The sequence below is a fragment of the Molothrus aeneus genome, chromosome 12, assembly GCF_037042795.1.
Source record: "Molothrus aeneus isolate 106 chromosome 12, BPBGC_Maene_1.0, whole genome shotgun sequence".
Lineage (NCBI taxonomy): Eukaryota > Metazoa > Chordata > Aves > Passeriformes > Icteridae > Molothrus > Molothrus aeneus.
Genome location: NC_089657.1, coordinates 11,491,571 through 11,507,146, shown reverse-complemented (window position 1 = coordinate 11,507,146; position 15,576 = coordinate 11,491,571). Strand labels below are relative to the sequence as shown.

At 38.2% G+C, this 15,576-nt stretch overlaps 1 protein-coding gene across 2 annotated transcripts in view; it reads right to left on the bottom strand.

The window, feature by feature from the left end:
* Positions 1–15,576, bottom strand: part of EEFSEC (eukaryotic elongation factor, selenocysteine-tRNA specific) — a 124,464-nt gene that overhangs the window by 74,602 nt on the left and 34,286 nt on the right. For both annotated transcript variants that reach the window (XM_066558278.1, XM_066558279.1), the window contains exons 3-4: positions 13,824–13,920; positions 12,073–12,237 (exon numbers count right to left, since the gene is read on the bottom strand). In XM_066558278.1, the coding sequence (XP_066414375.1) occupies positions 12,073–12,237; positions 13,824–13,920 (262 nt within the window). The remainder of the gene's footprint in view (positions 1–12,072; positions 12,238–13,823; positions 13,921–15,576) is intronic.

The following is a 15,576-nucleotide window of genomic DNA, read 5'->3' as shown; positions in this document are numbered from 1 at the left end:
CAAGACCTGCTGTGACATCTCTGTGCACTCTAAAACTTTCCTGCTACTATCGGTGTAAGAGATACATTCAGCCTCTCAAACCAAATCCCACTTGTTGCAATTGCTGCATATGGAGAAGATTTTTTCTTTTCACATGCTGTTCTTAGTTTCTTTATCAACCTATTGGAGTCTTAGTAGCTGACTTACAAACACAGGTAAAAAAAATAGATGGAATAAATTATGTTAGCAAGGGGATTTAAACACAGAATGAAATCTTAACTTTGTTAAAGCTAAGATTAAACAGAATCTGAAACAGATCCTAAAGCTCAATCTTTATCACAAAAACGGCTCATTTTCATAGCTTTCTAGGAAAAAAACCAAACAACTCTTCTGAAATAAAAATATAAAAATCCCTCTTACATATAGCACATGTCACAGATACTGTAGTTTCCAAAAAGTTTCTTTTAAAACTGTTAAATGTTTATAATGTCACCTTTAGATCCAAGACTGAACCTAAGAAATCTACTATTTTCAAAAACTTAAAACACAGGAATCCAAATTCTGAACAAAGATTACCAATGAATGTTAATGACCTACAAAACATTAGGAAGATACAAGACCCATTTCTACATGCCCAGATATAGGTATGGCTCCAATAGGTTTAAAATTCTATTTATGTAAATACACTGAGGAAAATTACCACCACACAACTGAGACTGAGGGAGACATTAAAGAAAACTTAAAATATAATCACATTAAAACATAAGTCTAACTTGAAAATTTGATTCTTCGTATGTAGGAAAACAGCAAGAAAATCAGCATGTACTTTAAAGCAGTTCACATAACTACAAAAATTTAAATCACATCAGTGAGTTCCCTGTTGAAGTGTATCTAAATCCTGACTCAGATAAAAAGCCCTAGTGTCAGCATCACTAGATGGCATGGAAAAAATGAAAGGCAGGCTTAAAACTTCATTTCTAGCTGATCAGAAAGGACATTGTCCATCAGGGACAACAAAGTGATGTAAAAGCAAAAGCAGTAATACAACGTTTGATTTGCAGCATTACTCTCACTGTGCCAGAAAACGTGAATGTTATGGATTCAGAATAACATTAACTCAGCCCACTCCTCATTCTGGATATCTAAAGGCATGTTTTTACAACTGTTTGTAATGTATGTGTCACATGGACTAAGTCTTTCTTGTGAGTCACACTATAACCACAAAACTATGCCTGAGCATTAACTTTTCTTTCTCCCCTACTCCATTTAAATCTGACGTAAAAACTTCTTTGCCTCTTTCCCCATATATGCACCTTCAAAGCATCTTGCCAATACTGAACACATGAAACCCTCAGACAAGAATTAGAACCACCCTTATTTAAATAAACAAAACAAAAAAACCAAAACCCCCATGTTCCTGAAAATTAAAAAAACAAAAATTCACAAACAAAAAAGAAAACCAAAAACCACAAAAACCCACAAACCAACTGAATAGAACCCTTACCTTCACATTCTTATTTGTCTGTTTTTACTAGAGAATTACTGTCATTTTTCCAAAAATATTGCTTCATTTCCTACCAAAAACATCCCTTTAAGAAAAAGCACCTCAATGTTTCTAGTAATCCCACAAATTAGTTCAGCATACACATGTTTTACAGAGGTGGAGGCAGATGAAGCCACAATTGCCTTCCCTAAAAATGTTCTCCTTACTCTTATTAACCCCATTCTCTCTATTCCCAACAGTAAATCTCAATTTGTGAAAAAATTCCCCCCTGCCACAAAGACTTTAAAATCTCCAAGGACCTCTCCAGAAGTGCAGACAGAGCCTGTGATCTCAGTTCTGACAAGCAGGGATGTGCTACCTGCACAGATCACACATCTGGAAAGCTGATTTAAAAATGGAAGTTCAACAACTTCCACAGAAAGGATGAGTAGGCAGGAAAAGTGAAGATGAAAACAAAGCAAAGACAAGTAAAGGAAAGACCTGGAAAAAAAACCAAAAACATTTGTACAATGAAAAAGTGTTTGACCACAATTGTATTTTAGAACTTTTGACTGATCTGTTAGTGCTTTCTGCAAGAAAGAAAAGCAGACACTGAGATTTCTAACCCAGGAATTTTCCACCATTTTGCTACTACTTAGGGAAATACATGCCCAAAAAATATTAACACACCAGAATAAATGATGCTGAACCTCAATCTTAGGTAACAGCTCAGACTCACCAGAGGGCTCAGAACAAGCTGGGGCCTCACTCTGTATCCCTATTTTTGAGAACTTTCTCCACCTCCACCCTTTAAGAGATTAAAGACCTACCTTGGGGTGAAGATATCTAATAACCTCCTCTAGACCCCAACAACAGAGCAGCCCTTGACAAGGCTGGAAAGAAGCATTAATATCAGGGTCCTTGCCACTTTAATGCACTTTGTACACACGACTGCTTTTCCCCAAACAAGAACATCATGCCAGCAACAGAAGAGGAACATTTGAAACAGAAACACATGTTATACAAAACATTACTCTTGTTCAATCACCACTTGACTCCAACTCTCTCCCAAAACCAAATGCAAAATAGTTCACAGTGGGATTCGCTGTTGTATTTGATTTTATTTTACAAAGATCTGCATTTAGACAAAACCAACTGGTGTTGCTCTGCGCTGACTCAAGACCAAACTGGACATTTATTTTATGTATTGAACACTTATTCTAATCCTTTAGTAAAAATACATACTTTCAAGCTTCCCTTTTTTACTGTGGTTTTGTTTTGAGTGTTTGTGGTATACCTGCATATTCCTCACTCCCTCAAGACTTTAAATTGTTGTCAGCTAATCTCCACCAGCAGGACTGACATCTTCAATTAGGCAAGAAAATACCTCATGAATAATACCCATATTTCAAAAATGAACTTATTCATAACAGTACATATTTTCTTCTTAAGCTACCATTTAAATTTTTGCAGTCCTATGTACTAGATATTGCACATCAGACAAAAACCTCCTCTAGGGACACTTAGCATAATAGTCTATTGAAATTCATCACATAATTAATATTAAGAAAAAGCAATTACAAGACAGTTATTGAAATGAAGAAAACAAAAGAAAATAAGTTAAATGAATACCAAGAAAGAGCAGAAAAACTTCTAGACATTCTGAAGCCCCACACAAAACTTACATGACAAACAATTTCTAACTTGTTTTCCATACCTCTATCCCCTTTCTGCTGAAGAAAAAACCTTGACAGCTGTATATATACACTGGGGTTATTTATTTCCATGAGTTAATCTGTTCTCATGGCTGATTTCTGCCACCTAAACTGCACAAGGATTAAGGCCACCTCTGCTGTTCTTCTGCAGAACCTATTACATATCCTACAGACATATATTGAGGGAATATATCTCAAATACAGGTTGCCTAGAGAGGAACAGCTCGACTAGTAAATCTTTCACAAAGACCTGACAGTTTTTAAGTCTACAATTTTAGTACTTAAAAATCTATTAGCTAAAGAGACTCTTTAAAAGGCTATTTGAGCTTTCCTTGCTATTTCTAAAGTGTGAAATGTTTATATTTGATTATTTATTCATTAGAGGAGAAAGAAAGAGAAGCCAATTTTATGTCATATGCTTTGAAGCCAATCTTTACTCCCATGAAGAGCCTGGGAGTTTGCAGCTTTCATTTCAGACAGTTGCAAATGGAAATCTGTATCTAGGCATTCGTATCATGTTCATCACAGCACTATCTGGGCAGCTAAACTAATTATAGCATTCCAGCTGATACTGTAAATATTGGCTCTCTCTGGCATTAACTTTTCCTATTCAAGCTGCACCACCTATTATAACATGAAGTGATGGGAATATTTTAGTAAAAAGATGCATCTCACATTTAGTTTCAGCAATACATGTTATTGTCACAGGCATATGATGACAGATTCAGGTGATGAGCTGAATAAACACTTAAAGAGCAAAGTAAATTCTCACATAATTTTCATGGCAGTATCAGAGAATAAAATCTAGAGAGTTCTCTAAGTGAAGCCCTCTCAGAAACACACAGTACAAGGCATGAAATCCAGAGGACTTCCTATGGTGTTACAGCAATACTTCAAGAAAGTACTCTGGTAATAGAGTAAATACAGATTTCTGAGCAGTTATGCACCAATCCATTTTCTTCTCTCTCTGGGTCATATTTATTTTCAGCAGCATTAGTTAAGCAATGTTTTCAATATTCAGATCCTTTCTTTGCCAGTGGCTAGAACTGAGCAGAACTTTATAACTTACAGACCACAGCTCAGTTAATGTGGCACTTGCTGAGCTGTTCTGCTTCTAAAAAGCTTCATCAAATGAGGAATTGTACTGTGTATGGATGACCAAGGAAGAAGAAGAGAGACATTCCCTCCCTTCATTCTGATTACTGAAATTTTGCCAGAGCCTCCAGCACTTGAATTTGAATATTTAAAACATGAGAGCTCCTCTCTGCCCTAACTAAGCCTTCTAATAAAGTTAAATTCCCAGCAGCAATGCCATGTGAAGGCTGTGTGCACCATACAGGAGGTTACCTTCCCAATTACTATTCAAGCATCCCACTAAGATTCCTGCTCCAACTGTTTGTGGACGTGCATGTGGGTCTGCTTTCCATTAAACTGCACTGAGAACAATTCTACCTGATAAATTAACAGAAATAAAAATAAAGTTAATGTCCTGGCAGCAGCAATGCTTAAGCAAACAAGTTATGCAAACACAATCCAGCCATCCTTTGCTTTAAGGAGTTACCCTAAAGTTAAACAAAAAGGCATTTGGATGAAACTTGTGACTACTACAGCAATGCCCATTAACATAGTTCCAAACTGATCTTGAACCCCAGGGTACACAAAGCCAAGAACACAACACTTGAGCCCTGGAGCTGCAATGCTTCAACAGGAAAGATGTTACCTACTAAGTCCCAGGACAACATGTGCCTTTTTGTTCAGCTGCATCCCAGTCACAGCTCAAAATTGCAACAGTAGATGGGAAAATGCAAGAAGAAAAAAGTTTCTTCAATCTATGGTGTAAGTAGAAAAGACCAATCACTTTGAAGAGCAAACTCTGAGACTGGAAAGGAAGCTAGAAATGGACAAAAAAGCACAGGCAGGAGAAAAATTAGAGTAAGCAGACACAGAAAGTTGAGACAATACAAAAAAATCTAGATGTCAGGAGTAGCTCATTAAATGGTTTGTTTTCCTTTCAACCTCATTTTGGAGTAACAAACCTGCATATTTGTTCATCTTTGTGTGTTGCTACATAAAAGCTAAACTGCTCACTCATGTAGCATGAACAAAACCCATTTCTCCATTTGTGGCACATTTGTGCACTGGGATTTACCATCAGATCCTGCAACCCAGTATGTTAGTAATTCCAAAAGACCTACTGAATACTGAGCATGAGAGACTACACATGGACATCACATCTGCCAGCAGTCTCCAGGAGATCAAAGAGGACACTAAAGAGGCAAATGAGTGGGGAGAACTCCTACATGGGGCAGCACCTGCAGTCACTAGTGGAACTACCACACTTCAGTGCCAAGACCAACCTCAGAACAACTCTGCCTGGATCATTTTCCTGTCAGTACAATGGCTCCTTCTTCTTCAGCTCAGTTTCTTTCCCACCTTTTATTTCTGTCACAACTTTCTTCAGCTTTTCTAGCAGTTCTCATGGGACAAAATGTTTACTGAAACCTTGACTTACCTAAGAAAATCAGTCATCATATCAAATAAAATTATGACATTCATATCACGCAGTATTTTCTTCTACTTAGAGTCAAGATCATCTTGCATTATTTTTTCACTTTTAGCCCCACTAAAGAGTGTACCAGTTCTTAGACAGTAACAGCTCTCTACACTAGCTAACTATTAAGGCAAAATTATCTGCATGGAAATGGCACAAAATAACACACTCCAAATTAATCTCATGCATTAACCAATACCAATCATCACTGCAGTTACCCTGCACAAGTAAGCAATGCCATGGAAATGCTGCAGAAGCTAATTCTACCTTGGAGAGCAATACTGTTTCCAGCAATGCTGCATGTGCAGGTGGAGCCTTGATCTCAACAGACATTTTAAGATTATTTAAATAGACAGAAGCAACACAGAAGTTACAAATCTCTTCCTTTTCAGATTCACTGCAGGAAGAAACTCATATGCTTTGCCTTCTAATGGATGAGAAAAATTACCCAATCTTGTACCCAACTGTCTCTATCTGGCAGGGAGCACAGGGTACACCCAGACCTCCAAGAAAAGCTGCAGAAGAATTTCAGTATTTGAAGAGTTAATTGGCCAGCACTGACTAGGCCACTTTTCTGCCTACAGAGATCACATTAGACACACAAGCTCCAGAAATACAGTGTATGGTTTGGATTAGCACTGCTCAGGTTGGCTGCTCTCCCCTGGCTTCCTTCCCTTTTGCTCAGACCAAGGAGAAAAAAATTAAAAGCCCCACAACATATATCTATTATGCATTATCCCTGGTCCTGAATAAAACAAACCTTAATGCACAAAGTCCTTTATCTTGCTCCCTCATTTTACTGTGCCTACATGATACTCAATAAAAAATTGCAAGTGTTTTGAACTAAACATTGTACTTCAGTAACAGGTAGAGAATGAATAGCAACATACAAATCTCTTGCTGAACGTTTTTATTCCTGAGGGCTTTTTTTGTAAGTTTAAAGGTCTAAAGTTAACCACAATTTTGTATGGCTTTTTAATACAAACTTAAAATGGATTTTGTGCTTCACAGTCTTTAGGTTTTGTTGGCTTTTTTTTTTTTTTTGAGGGCTTGGTGTTGGTTTGGGTTTTTTTAAAAATGTGAACTAAAACAGAAATAAGAAAAGAAAACCAAACAAACCACACAGTAAAAAGTTACAAAACCATGCTTGAAAATGAGGGAACTGATCTTCAGAAAGAACTCAGCATCTGCTACTCTTATTCTCTTAAGAGATTGAGCCAAAAAGATTTGAGAAGTTTTTATTGCCAGATCTAAATTTCATTCCACAGGCACAGGATCAGATCTTTCATCCTCTACTTAACCACAAAGAACTGTGCAGAGCAATTTTGTTCTTCCAAAACAACTGATAATATCCTAAATGCTCAAAGCAGAGTACTTTCCAGTATAAGCCAAATCCTGCATATTTTGCTTTTAAGTAATGCCACAGCAGATGCAAAACCAGTAGGATTCACACTGATGTTTTCTAGAAAAGAAGAAAATCTCCAAAAAACCATAATCCATGTTTTAGAAGCAGCAGACAAATAAAAATAAAGATTCATTCTTGTCCTGAATTAAACCCCATGTAAAACATTATGTTTCTACCTTTAATTTATTGCTTTAGGATTTAAGGTTCTTGCATTTTTGCATCCACATCTTTTAATATGCACCAAAAATACCTTTTCACAATTTACCAGCTACATTTAGGTGATTCTTTCTCAACTCAATTCTCTGAACTGCCCTTCTTCACAGCACTCAAATGAAAAGAAAATGTTCAAGGCAAGCAAAATTCCCCACCAGTAGAGGACTTGTTGCATTTGAAAGGGTGTTTATATCAGTATTGGGCAAAAAAACCCAAGCAGCACAAGAAGAAAGATGTAGAAACAGTATTCAGACACAGTCTCAGAATATACAGCAAGGTTTCTCTCCATCTGGAGTGCTAAAAGCAATCAACATTGACTGCAATTTGGAAAGGGAATATTTGGAGGTCCAAAGTGCTCAAAATGGTAAAAGCAAAAACTTCTTTAAGACTGCACTATGAAAGTCCACATACAAATATCTTTGTGATCCAATTCAGTGGAGTTTGATCCAAGTTTATTTTCTGAGACTTAACTGTCCTCTGACAAGGCTTAACTGTGCAACTCTGATTGTGCAAAAGTCCTTAAATAAACTAAAATTAGTTCTTACTACATGTATACACATACTAAAGCTCACTAATCAGAGGTCCTGGGACATCAGACAGATGGAGGTACTTATGTGGACAAAAGTAGATCTCTGTTACATTTTACCAGCTACAATGGTTTGAAGGAAATAGCCTTGCAAATACTATTTGAGTTATTCTATCAGACAGTGGGGAATTTTTTTGTTGTATAAGTCATAAAAGCTACAGAACGTTTGCCAAAATGCAGACCAAGGTTATCTAGCCAACAAAAAAAGCTTAGGAGGAAACATCTCTCTTCATATGGTGAAAGTATATGAAGCCATGAAGCTTCTCAGTATCATGCAAAACTATGCTTCTCTAAAGTTCATAAAGTCAGTATAATTTGACAGTAAATAGGCTCTTGCCAAGACAGAATCACTACTGGATTAAACACTCTCATTTACTAGGAAGCTTGATGAGATAAACAGAAGCAAGTTCCTCACATTTTTCATATCTAAGTCTCACATGAGCTTGTGAAAGTTCACCTGAGTACAGAAACAATCTGTATAACTGCTCTCCAACAGGAGGGGAGCATTTCATAAGTGTGCTTGCAACTTTTGAGACTGAGATGCTCCACACTAAAAATGGCAATTGGCTACTACCAACCTCCAGGATGGTCAAGGTTGGAACTGGTAAGAATATTTCTCTTTCCTTTTAATGAGCTTTATTACACACGAAACAACTTTTTACAACACAACACCAGATATGTCATTCAGATTCAGCAGAGTGAGAATCCCCACATGATCACCTAGAGACAAACATGAATGTAACCACTCAGCAGGAACACAGCTACTCAGCATTCAAGACACTCACAACTTCTGACACATACACAGTAAAAATTGGCAGCACTGGATTTTACCAAGGGTCCAAGTCAGTTATTTACCTCCACCAGCCACTCAGCTTGCATCAATCTGCTCCAGCATTTGTTAGCAATTCATTAAACAGGATAAACAGGAACCTGACTATAAGACAAAGAGAAAAGTTTCTACTTCTTACAATTCCTGAAATAGAGCCACTTCATATTGGGCTGCCACATGTGTGCTCTGGGTCTTGTATACCCACAGCCCTGATCTCAGTAAGGCAATGCTTAGTGCACACTTCCAGGATAACCAGATCCATGAGCTGTGTACATCTCTCTCTGCCTCCTCACCCAATTCTGACTTGACCTTTTCTACAATCTTTCTCACCTGGATAAGGAAGGCAAAAGGTACCTTTCCCCCAGTGAAATGAAAACACTTTTCTTTTTCAGTTAAGTGTGCTATAAAAAGACCCAGCAGCACTGGAGTTTGACATTCATCCTCATTTAAACTGAAATCTCTAAACAACATACACTTTAGATATCAGTAAAATGAAAACAAAACTAAATTGCAAAAAATCATTATTATTCAAATTCCTGTAACTTTTATAAAGCAGAAATAGAAGTGCCACAAGTTGTTGCAGTTTATAAACTCAAAGACTATAGAGATTGAAAGACCACTGAAATAATCTTAAATGACATTCAGAATTCTGCCAACACTATGTTTTTGCTGCAGAAATCCTAGGTTCATGCTCTTCAAGGTGGATTTCAAGCGCTAAGGAGCAAATAGTACTAACTCAATTGGATAGTGAACTGTTTGCTGTGTCAAAGCTTTTTGCCAAACACATATATATAATTTTTCTTTTTGCTATATGGATAATCAACCCCAGATGGCAATTTACATAGGCAAAGCATAAAGGAATCCATGCACTGCTGGTGCTCTCAGCCTCAATCAGAGCCAGCATTGGCATTTGAGAATGTCACTGTTTATTTTTAATTGCTGTGTCCCTCCTTTGTGCAGGTTCAAGCGGTCAAAGATGTCGAAGTCCATTAGTAGAACTGGAAGGTGATGCCACTTCATTTGGTGAGAGGGTTCTTCAAATTTAAAAAAAGCAGCTAGTTTGTAACGTCCCTAAATGTACCAGCTGTCAATCTCAGTTACCACTGGGTCAGGGCAAAAAAAGGTCAGAGAGAGTCATAAACCACAATGTGTTGTGAAATGTGCTTCCTGCGTTACCTTGTACGCCTGAGAAAGGTTTGACCTTTTATAGGTATCCTAACCCAGCTCTGCATGATGCTGGCAGGGGTAAGTACAACACACAGCTCAAACTTACAAACATTGCTTCCTTTTACTGTGCCTTGCTTTCCATACCTGTGCAACATGAAGGTGAATGCCCACAAGTTGCTAGTGCCAAAATACTGAACTCTGCCCAGCACTATTATCATCCCGAGACACGGACACATCTCCCATTTCACACACAGCAGGGGAAGGTTACATTCATTAACAGCAACTGGAAAAATAACTAAAACTTTGAGGGAAGTAGTTAATGCCATAAGAGCCAAATGACCTGGCTTGTCTTTGCAAATGACATATTCATCTGCTAAGTTGTCTGTCACCTCAGTGACTACTCTCCCAGTCACCTGGGAAGAAAGCCCACTAAAAAAAGTCACACAAAGTCTTTTCCACTGTTGGAAAACATACAAAGTCTATTTCCACTTTTAAACACCAATTCACAAGTTATTTACTACATTTTTGTCATTTCTTCCTTCATATGGATTCTTAAAAAGCAGATTTAGTTCTAAACACATTTCTTCAAAACATTCTTGGACTACAGATGAAAAGCAGAATAGTCATTTCCAGATATAATCTAGCAATGCATTCTTTCTTTGCAAGAAATAATTATTCTGCCCTGTCTCCCCCATCTCCTGGAGCACAAAATGACAGGAAGTTTGGCAAATGCTATGCCAAAAAGAAAGCAGTGAACTCGCTATGCAAGGCCCTGTTTGGGCAGGAGCCATCTCCATCTCCTTGCACTCCTGACTACTTGTCCCTCTTTGGACCCCAAGCCCAGGCAGGCCCAGGACTGAGAACAGGACACAACAGCAAAGGAAAGAACGCTGCCAAGTGGAAACCAGGAGAGGCTGAAGCTAGAGCTACAATCCCAGCAAGCATATTCCATGCAGGAATTGAAAGCATGGCTCCCAAAATAGGCTGCACACTATAAATAAGAATATGGGCAGTGAATAACTCAGCTGGGGAAGCAGAAATGTCAGAGTATGTACGGTACAAATCCCTTCTATGCAAAGGACAATAGGATATGAACTAGATAGCCACAGGTATCACTGAAGAGGCTAGCCAGAAATGAATTGTCCACTACCAGCCAAATACCTCAGGTGGAATCAAAATGCCTGATGTAGTCCTTCACTTGTCCAAACAGTACAGTGAAAAATTATAAAACAGCATGCTCACTCAATGAAATAGTAAGGGTCTTATAGTAAAATGACTTGAAGATAATACTGACAGCACCAAAAGAGTCCCATCCAGGCTTGTTAGGCCAGAACTTGCCTGCTCACAGAATGTAATCCGCTCAGTCCATTTCTAAGTGGCAGCTGCAAAATACTCCTCAAGTCTTAATTCATTTTGGGCAATTAATATTAAGGGGAAAATCAAAGCAGTGATAATCAGCACCTGTGAAATAGATTTCACATGCTCCAAGCAGAAAGTCACTTTGTTTTCTTTTAAAAGATTAATATATTTTAAGGAAATGAAATAGTAACAACAGTTGAGCAGCTCAAAGGCCATTGGAAGGTCTCTTTGACTTTCTACTGGCTCTCTGAAGAGCCCAATAGCAGCAAGCCACCTCCTGCATCCCAGCAGTTCTCTCAGAACATGCTGACACAAATTAAAGCCTCAGCAAACAAAGAGAATGTGCATCAAGCATTTCAATGCCCTCTTCTTGTCATTACCTTTGCTTTCAGACATTTCTGGAAGCCTACCCACATGGAATCTTTTGTAGACCTTCTCACTGCAGCATATCTCAAATGAGAGTAACCTCCCTCAAACCTTGTTCAGTCCTTGGGTGCATCCCAGCTTGGAAACATGCCCACTTTGCTCCTCTGAATTTGAAAGTCTAACATGCTATCTAGATCAGTCTTCTCTTCATCCAACTAAATTATTGAGCAGCTAACTTTACTGACTGCCTTATTTAAAAATCACTATGCCTCTTACTGTTATAATCTGGGTTATAATAGAGTACAAAAATAAAAATTGAAAATAATTCAGTAATTTCAGATTGGATGAGAACACTCTCTTCTTTGTTGAGTGTTTCTTTCTATCAGGAAAACCAGGGGGAATGAAAATGAGAGACTCACCTTCAGGGCAGGAATCTCCACATTGTCACCAAGGCTAACAGAGCCAGAGAGAATAGTCCCTGTCATCACTGTGCCTTGACCCTTGATAGAGAAACAGTGGTCGACTGCCATAAGGAAGTGTCCTGAGGGGTCTCTTGATGGCAGGTAAGCCTGAGACTTCAAGACCTGAAAAAAAAGATAAAAGCAGCACCATGCCTGGGTGAAAAGTCATGACAGCAACACAGCAGAAGGCAGGCAAGCAGATGATTGATTGAACAAGCTTGCAATTTTACTGATTTCAGGCATCTCCCAATGAGCTTAGAACTCACCAATGTCAAATTAACTGTGTGTGCCATAGGGGAGGTGCACACTTAGCAGCAGGAACAGTTTGATTTTCTGCCTTAGAAAGATTTGGTGCTGCACATTTAGCTTGGTTAGCAAAACCTCACTGGCTATAAAGTTGCTGCCAAACTCAATATAAACACTGCAGCAAAGCAAAGAGGAAAAAAAACTGTACATGTGTCATCTCCCCCTTTTTCCTTCCTCTCCCAAAAGCACAATTTTACAGAGCATTTTGCTACTTCAGCTTTTTTGGATTTTGTGAAAATGAACTTATGTACAGATATTAGTGCCCCATAAAGCCCATCTCTGTCTCCCTCCCAGAAAAACTGTAATACTGGGTTAAGTTTTCAAATTCAACTTCCCCTTCATATTTTTGTTAGTGCTTCTTGAAGGATCAATCCATTCAGAAAAACTATGTAAGTACCATTTTCTAGAGAAATTCTCTGAGTTTAACATTTCTTTTGTTGACAAATACTATATTACTTAAAATATGTTATCAGACAAAAGATTTTTATTATAGAAAGGAACTAAAGTACTCAATAATGCTTCAAAGGAACTGGTTCACTCCTGTCTCAAATCACTTTTGATACATCTCTCTGTTACATCACCTGCATATACAATTGGTACTGCCTTTAACATCTGTTTTTAAGGTCAAAAGCTGCAGCCCAAGCCCAGGTTGTAATGGCAGAACAATGGAGAGTCTCTTAGGAAGGACAGAAGGGATAATAGCTCCAAGTTTAATGGCAGGGCTCACACAGCATTTGCCAGCTCATCTAATATTAGGTTTCAGTTGATGAAACAGCTCCAATGAGAGTTTCCTTCAAATGTTTTAACCCTGGAGAACATCCCAGTAAATCTAACAGGAGCCAGATAAAGGCAGAATTAAGTACTTGCATATCTCCTCATCTTTAGAAACTGCTGGGGGCAGATTGGTCCTGGCTAAGTCTGGTCTAAGGCACACTACATCCCACCCCCGTGCCCATCCTGCCTCACACAGCCTGGCAGGTGATGCAGCATTCAGTGCTCAGCAGCCTTGTGGAATATCCTGCCTTTATACAAGCCTGGCTGCCCAGGGCCAGGCATCCCTAGATTTTTGATGATGATGCTGCACCTTAACTTCAGCAATTTTTAAGTACTTTTAACCTGGCAGCATCCAAATCAGAATTTGACTAGTCTTCAAAGAATGAAGCCTTTGTTTTGAGACTTTTTTCTGCTATCTTAAATAGCAGTGGCATTCCTCCAGGGCAAAGATGTTCCTCTCCCTAAACTAATGACAGAAAGGGTGGCAAGTCTATTGCAAGCTACAAACTGTTCTCAGTTACTTTAGGTGTCCTGCCTTTCAAAGTATAAACATCATGCCATGTAACTAAGGGTTTGGAACATCTGAGAATGGATATTTTCATGTTATTATTATGTTCTTCAGTGAGTACCTCAATTAATTCAGAAATACCCTGTGGATTCTCAGACTCTGGGGCTTCGGGTCCACCAGGCTTTGCTGCAACAGCAACAATAGGACAACCAGAGAATCTGAAAGAGACAAAGACTTTCACCATCAGATCACAGATCTCCTACACATGTCAATATAGAGAACTTCCAGGCTCATCTGAAGGCTAGGAAACTCTCTAAAATTCCAATTCATCTGCTCTTCTCCCATTGTGACAGACAATTTCTTCCTAAATTGCCAGCAGATCAGCACTACTGGACCTCACTATGAAAGCTTCAGTCCTGTTGCACATTAGCTACTGATTCAATGCTGTGACATCAAATGCAAGATTCAGTTTATTTCAGAAGCAAACATCTGCTGTTACCCGGTCTTAATGCAGTGGTTTGCATCCAAAGTCACTTTAATTGGAGATCAGCATTTTTTAAACTTTCAATAAACAATTAAAATTCTAAAGTCATAACCTTCAAAACCAGAGCCAAATGCAAGATGCCTCATGATGCCTACCTGAGTCTGCAACATCTGCAGAAAACAGAAAGATCTAAAGCTACTGAAATCAAAGTCTGCAAAACTCACAAAACTCAAACACGCAAAGGTTCAGAGAGGAGCAGTACAGCCAGCTGACCTCAGTTCACCTTTTATCCTACAATCAGTTTTATTCTTCAAGTCCTTAACTTACAGCAGATTTTCTTTTTTTTTTACATATTCAGTCAGCAGACTTAACTTTGCTCCTTAAAATGCAAACTAGTGTAATCAGTAATTACACCAAAAAGTGACTGACTCTCTTAGGTACCTAATCCTTATGCAACAGATTCCGACCAAAATTAATTATTTTGGCCATCCTCTTGACATCCACCCCCCACTGATCTTCTCACAAAAGGGACCAAACAGGAGGGAAGAGATGGTGGTTTGCTAAAGAAATGTTAAGTTCTAGAAAGGGAGCTCACTCAGTGACCCAGCTGTAACCAGGCACATGAGGTATTTTCTTTGTTTACACACCATAAGCCTGAGGCATCTAAGGACAAAGGGTAATAAAAACATGCACTGAAAATTCCCATGATTAACCATAAAACTTGTATGAAAATACATTTCCAAAAGTATTTCAGAGCACTGTATTGCAATAAACAGAAATTTACACATAACTAAATGCTTTATTCCTCTTCCCATACACCAGAACAAAGTGTAGTAATTGTGTAGTGCATTTGGAGGCACTTCTAAACATGATCCAGCCCTACTGAAACTCTTACTCCATCAAACCAAATTTCTCTCTGCAGAATTTAGATCCTGTTGGACAAAGAGAGAAGCTGATATGCAAAAAAATATTTTAAAAATAGAAATTCCATTCATAGAGACAGTTTGCTTTTAGTTTTGGTATCAATTCACAGAAAACCGAGTTTTGATTACGTAAATTCACAAGTATAAACTATGCAAATATACAACAGTTACCTCTCTGCCTTTTTTTTTTTTTTTTTGCCTTCCATACAATTTCCTGACAACACTACAATAATTTCCCCAGCATTGGTGGCAACATCTACTCTACAACTGCAACAGCCTTCAGCTTTGCTGACTGCTATGGAATTCCACATGCACACCTATGTGTATTTTGGAAGTATTTCAACAAGTAAACTATTTGAAAGAGAAACAAAACCAAAAAGCCACAATTGCCATTAGAATAAGAATAGTTTAGGAATAGAAAAGCATTTTAAAACCACACATTTGGAGATTCAAAGTCAAGTGGGAAA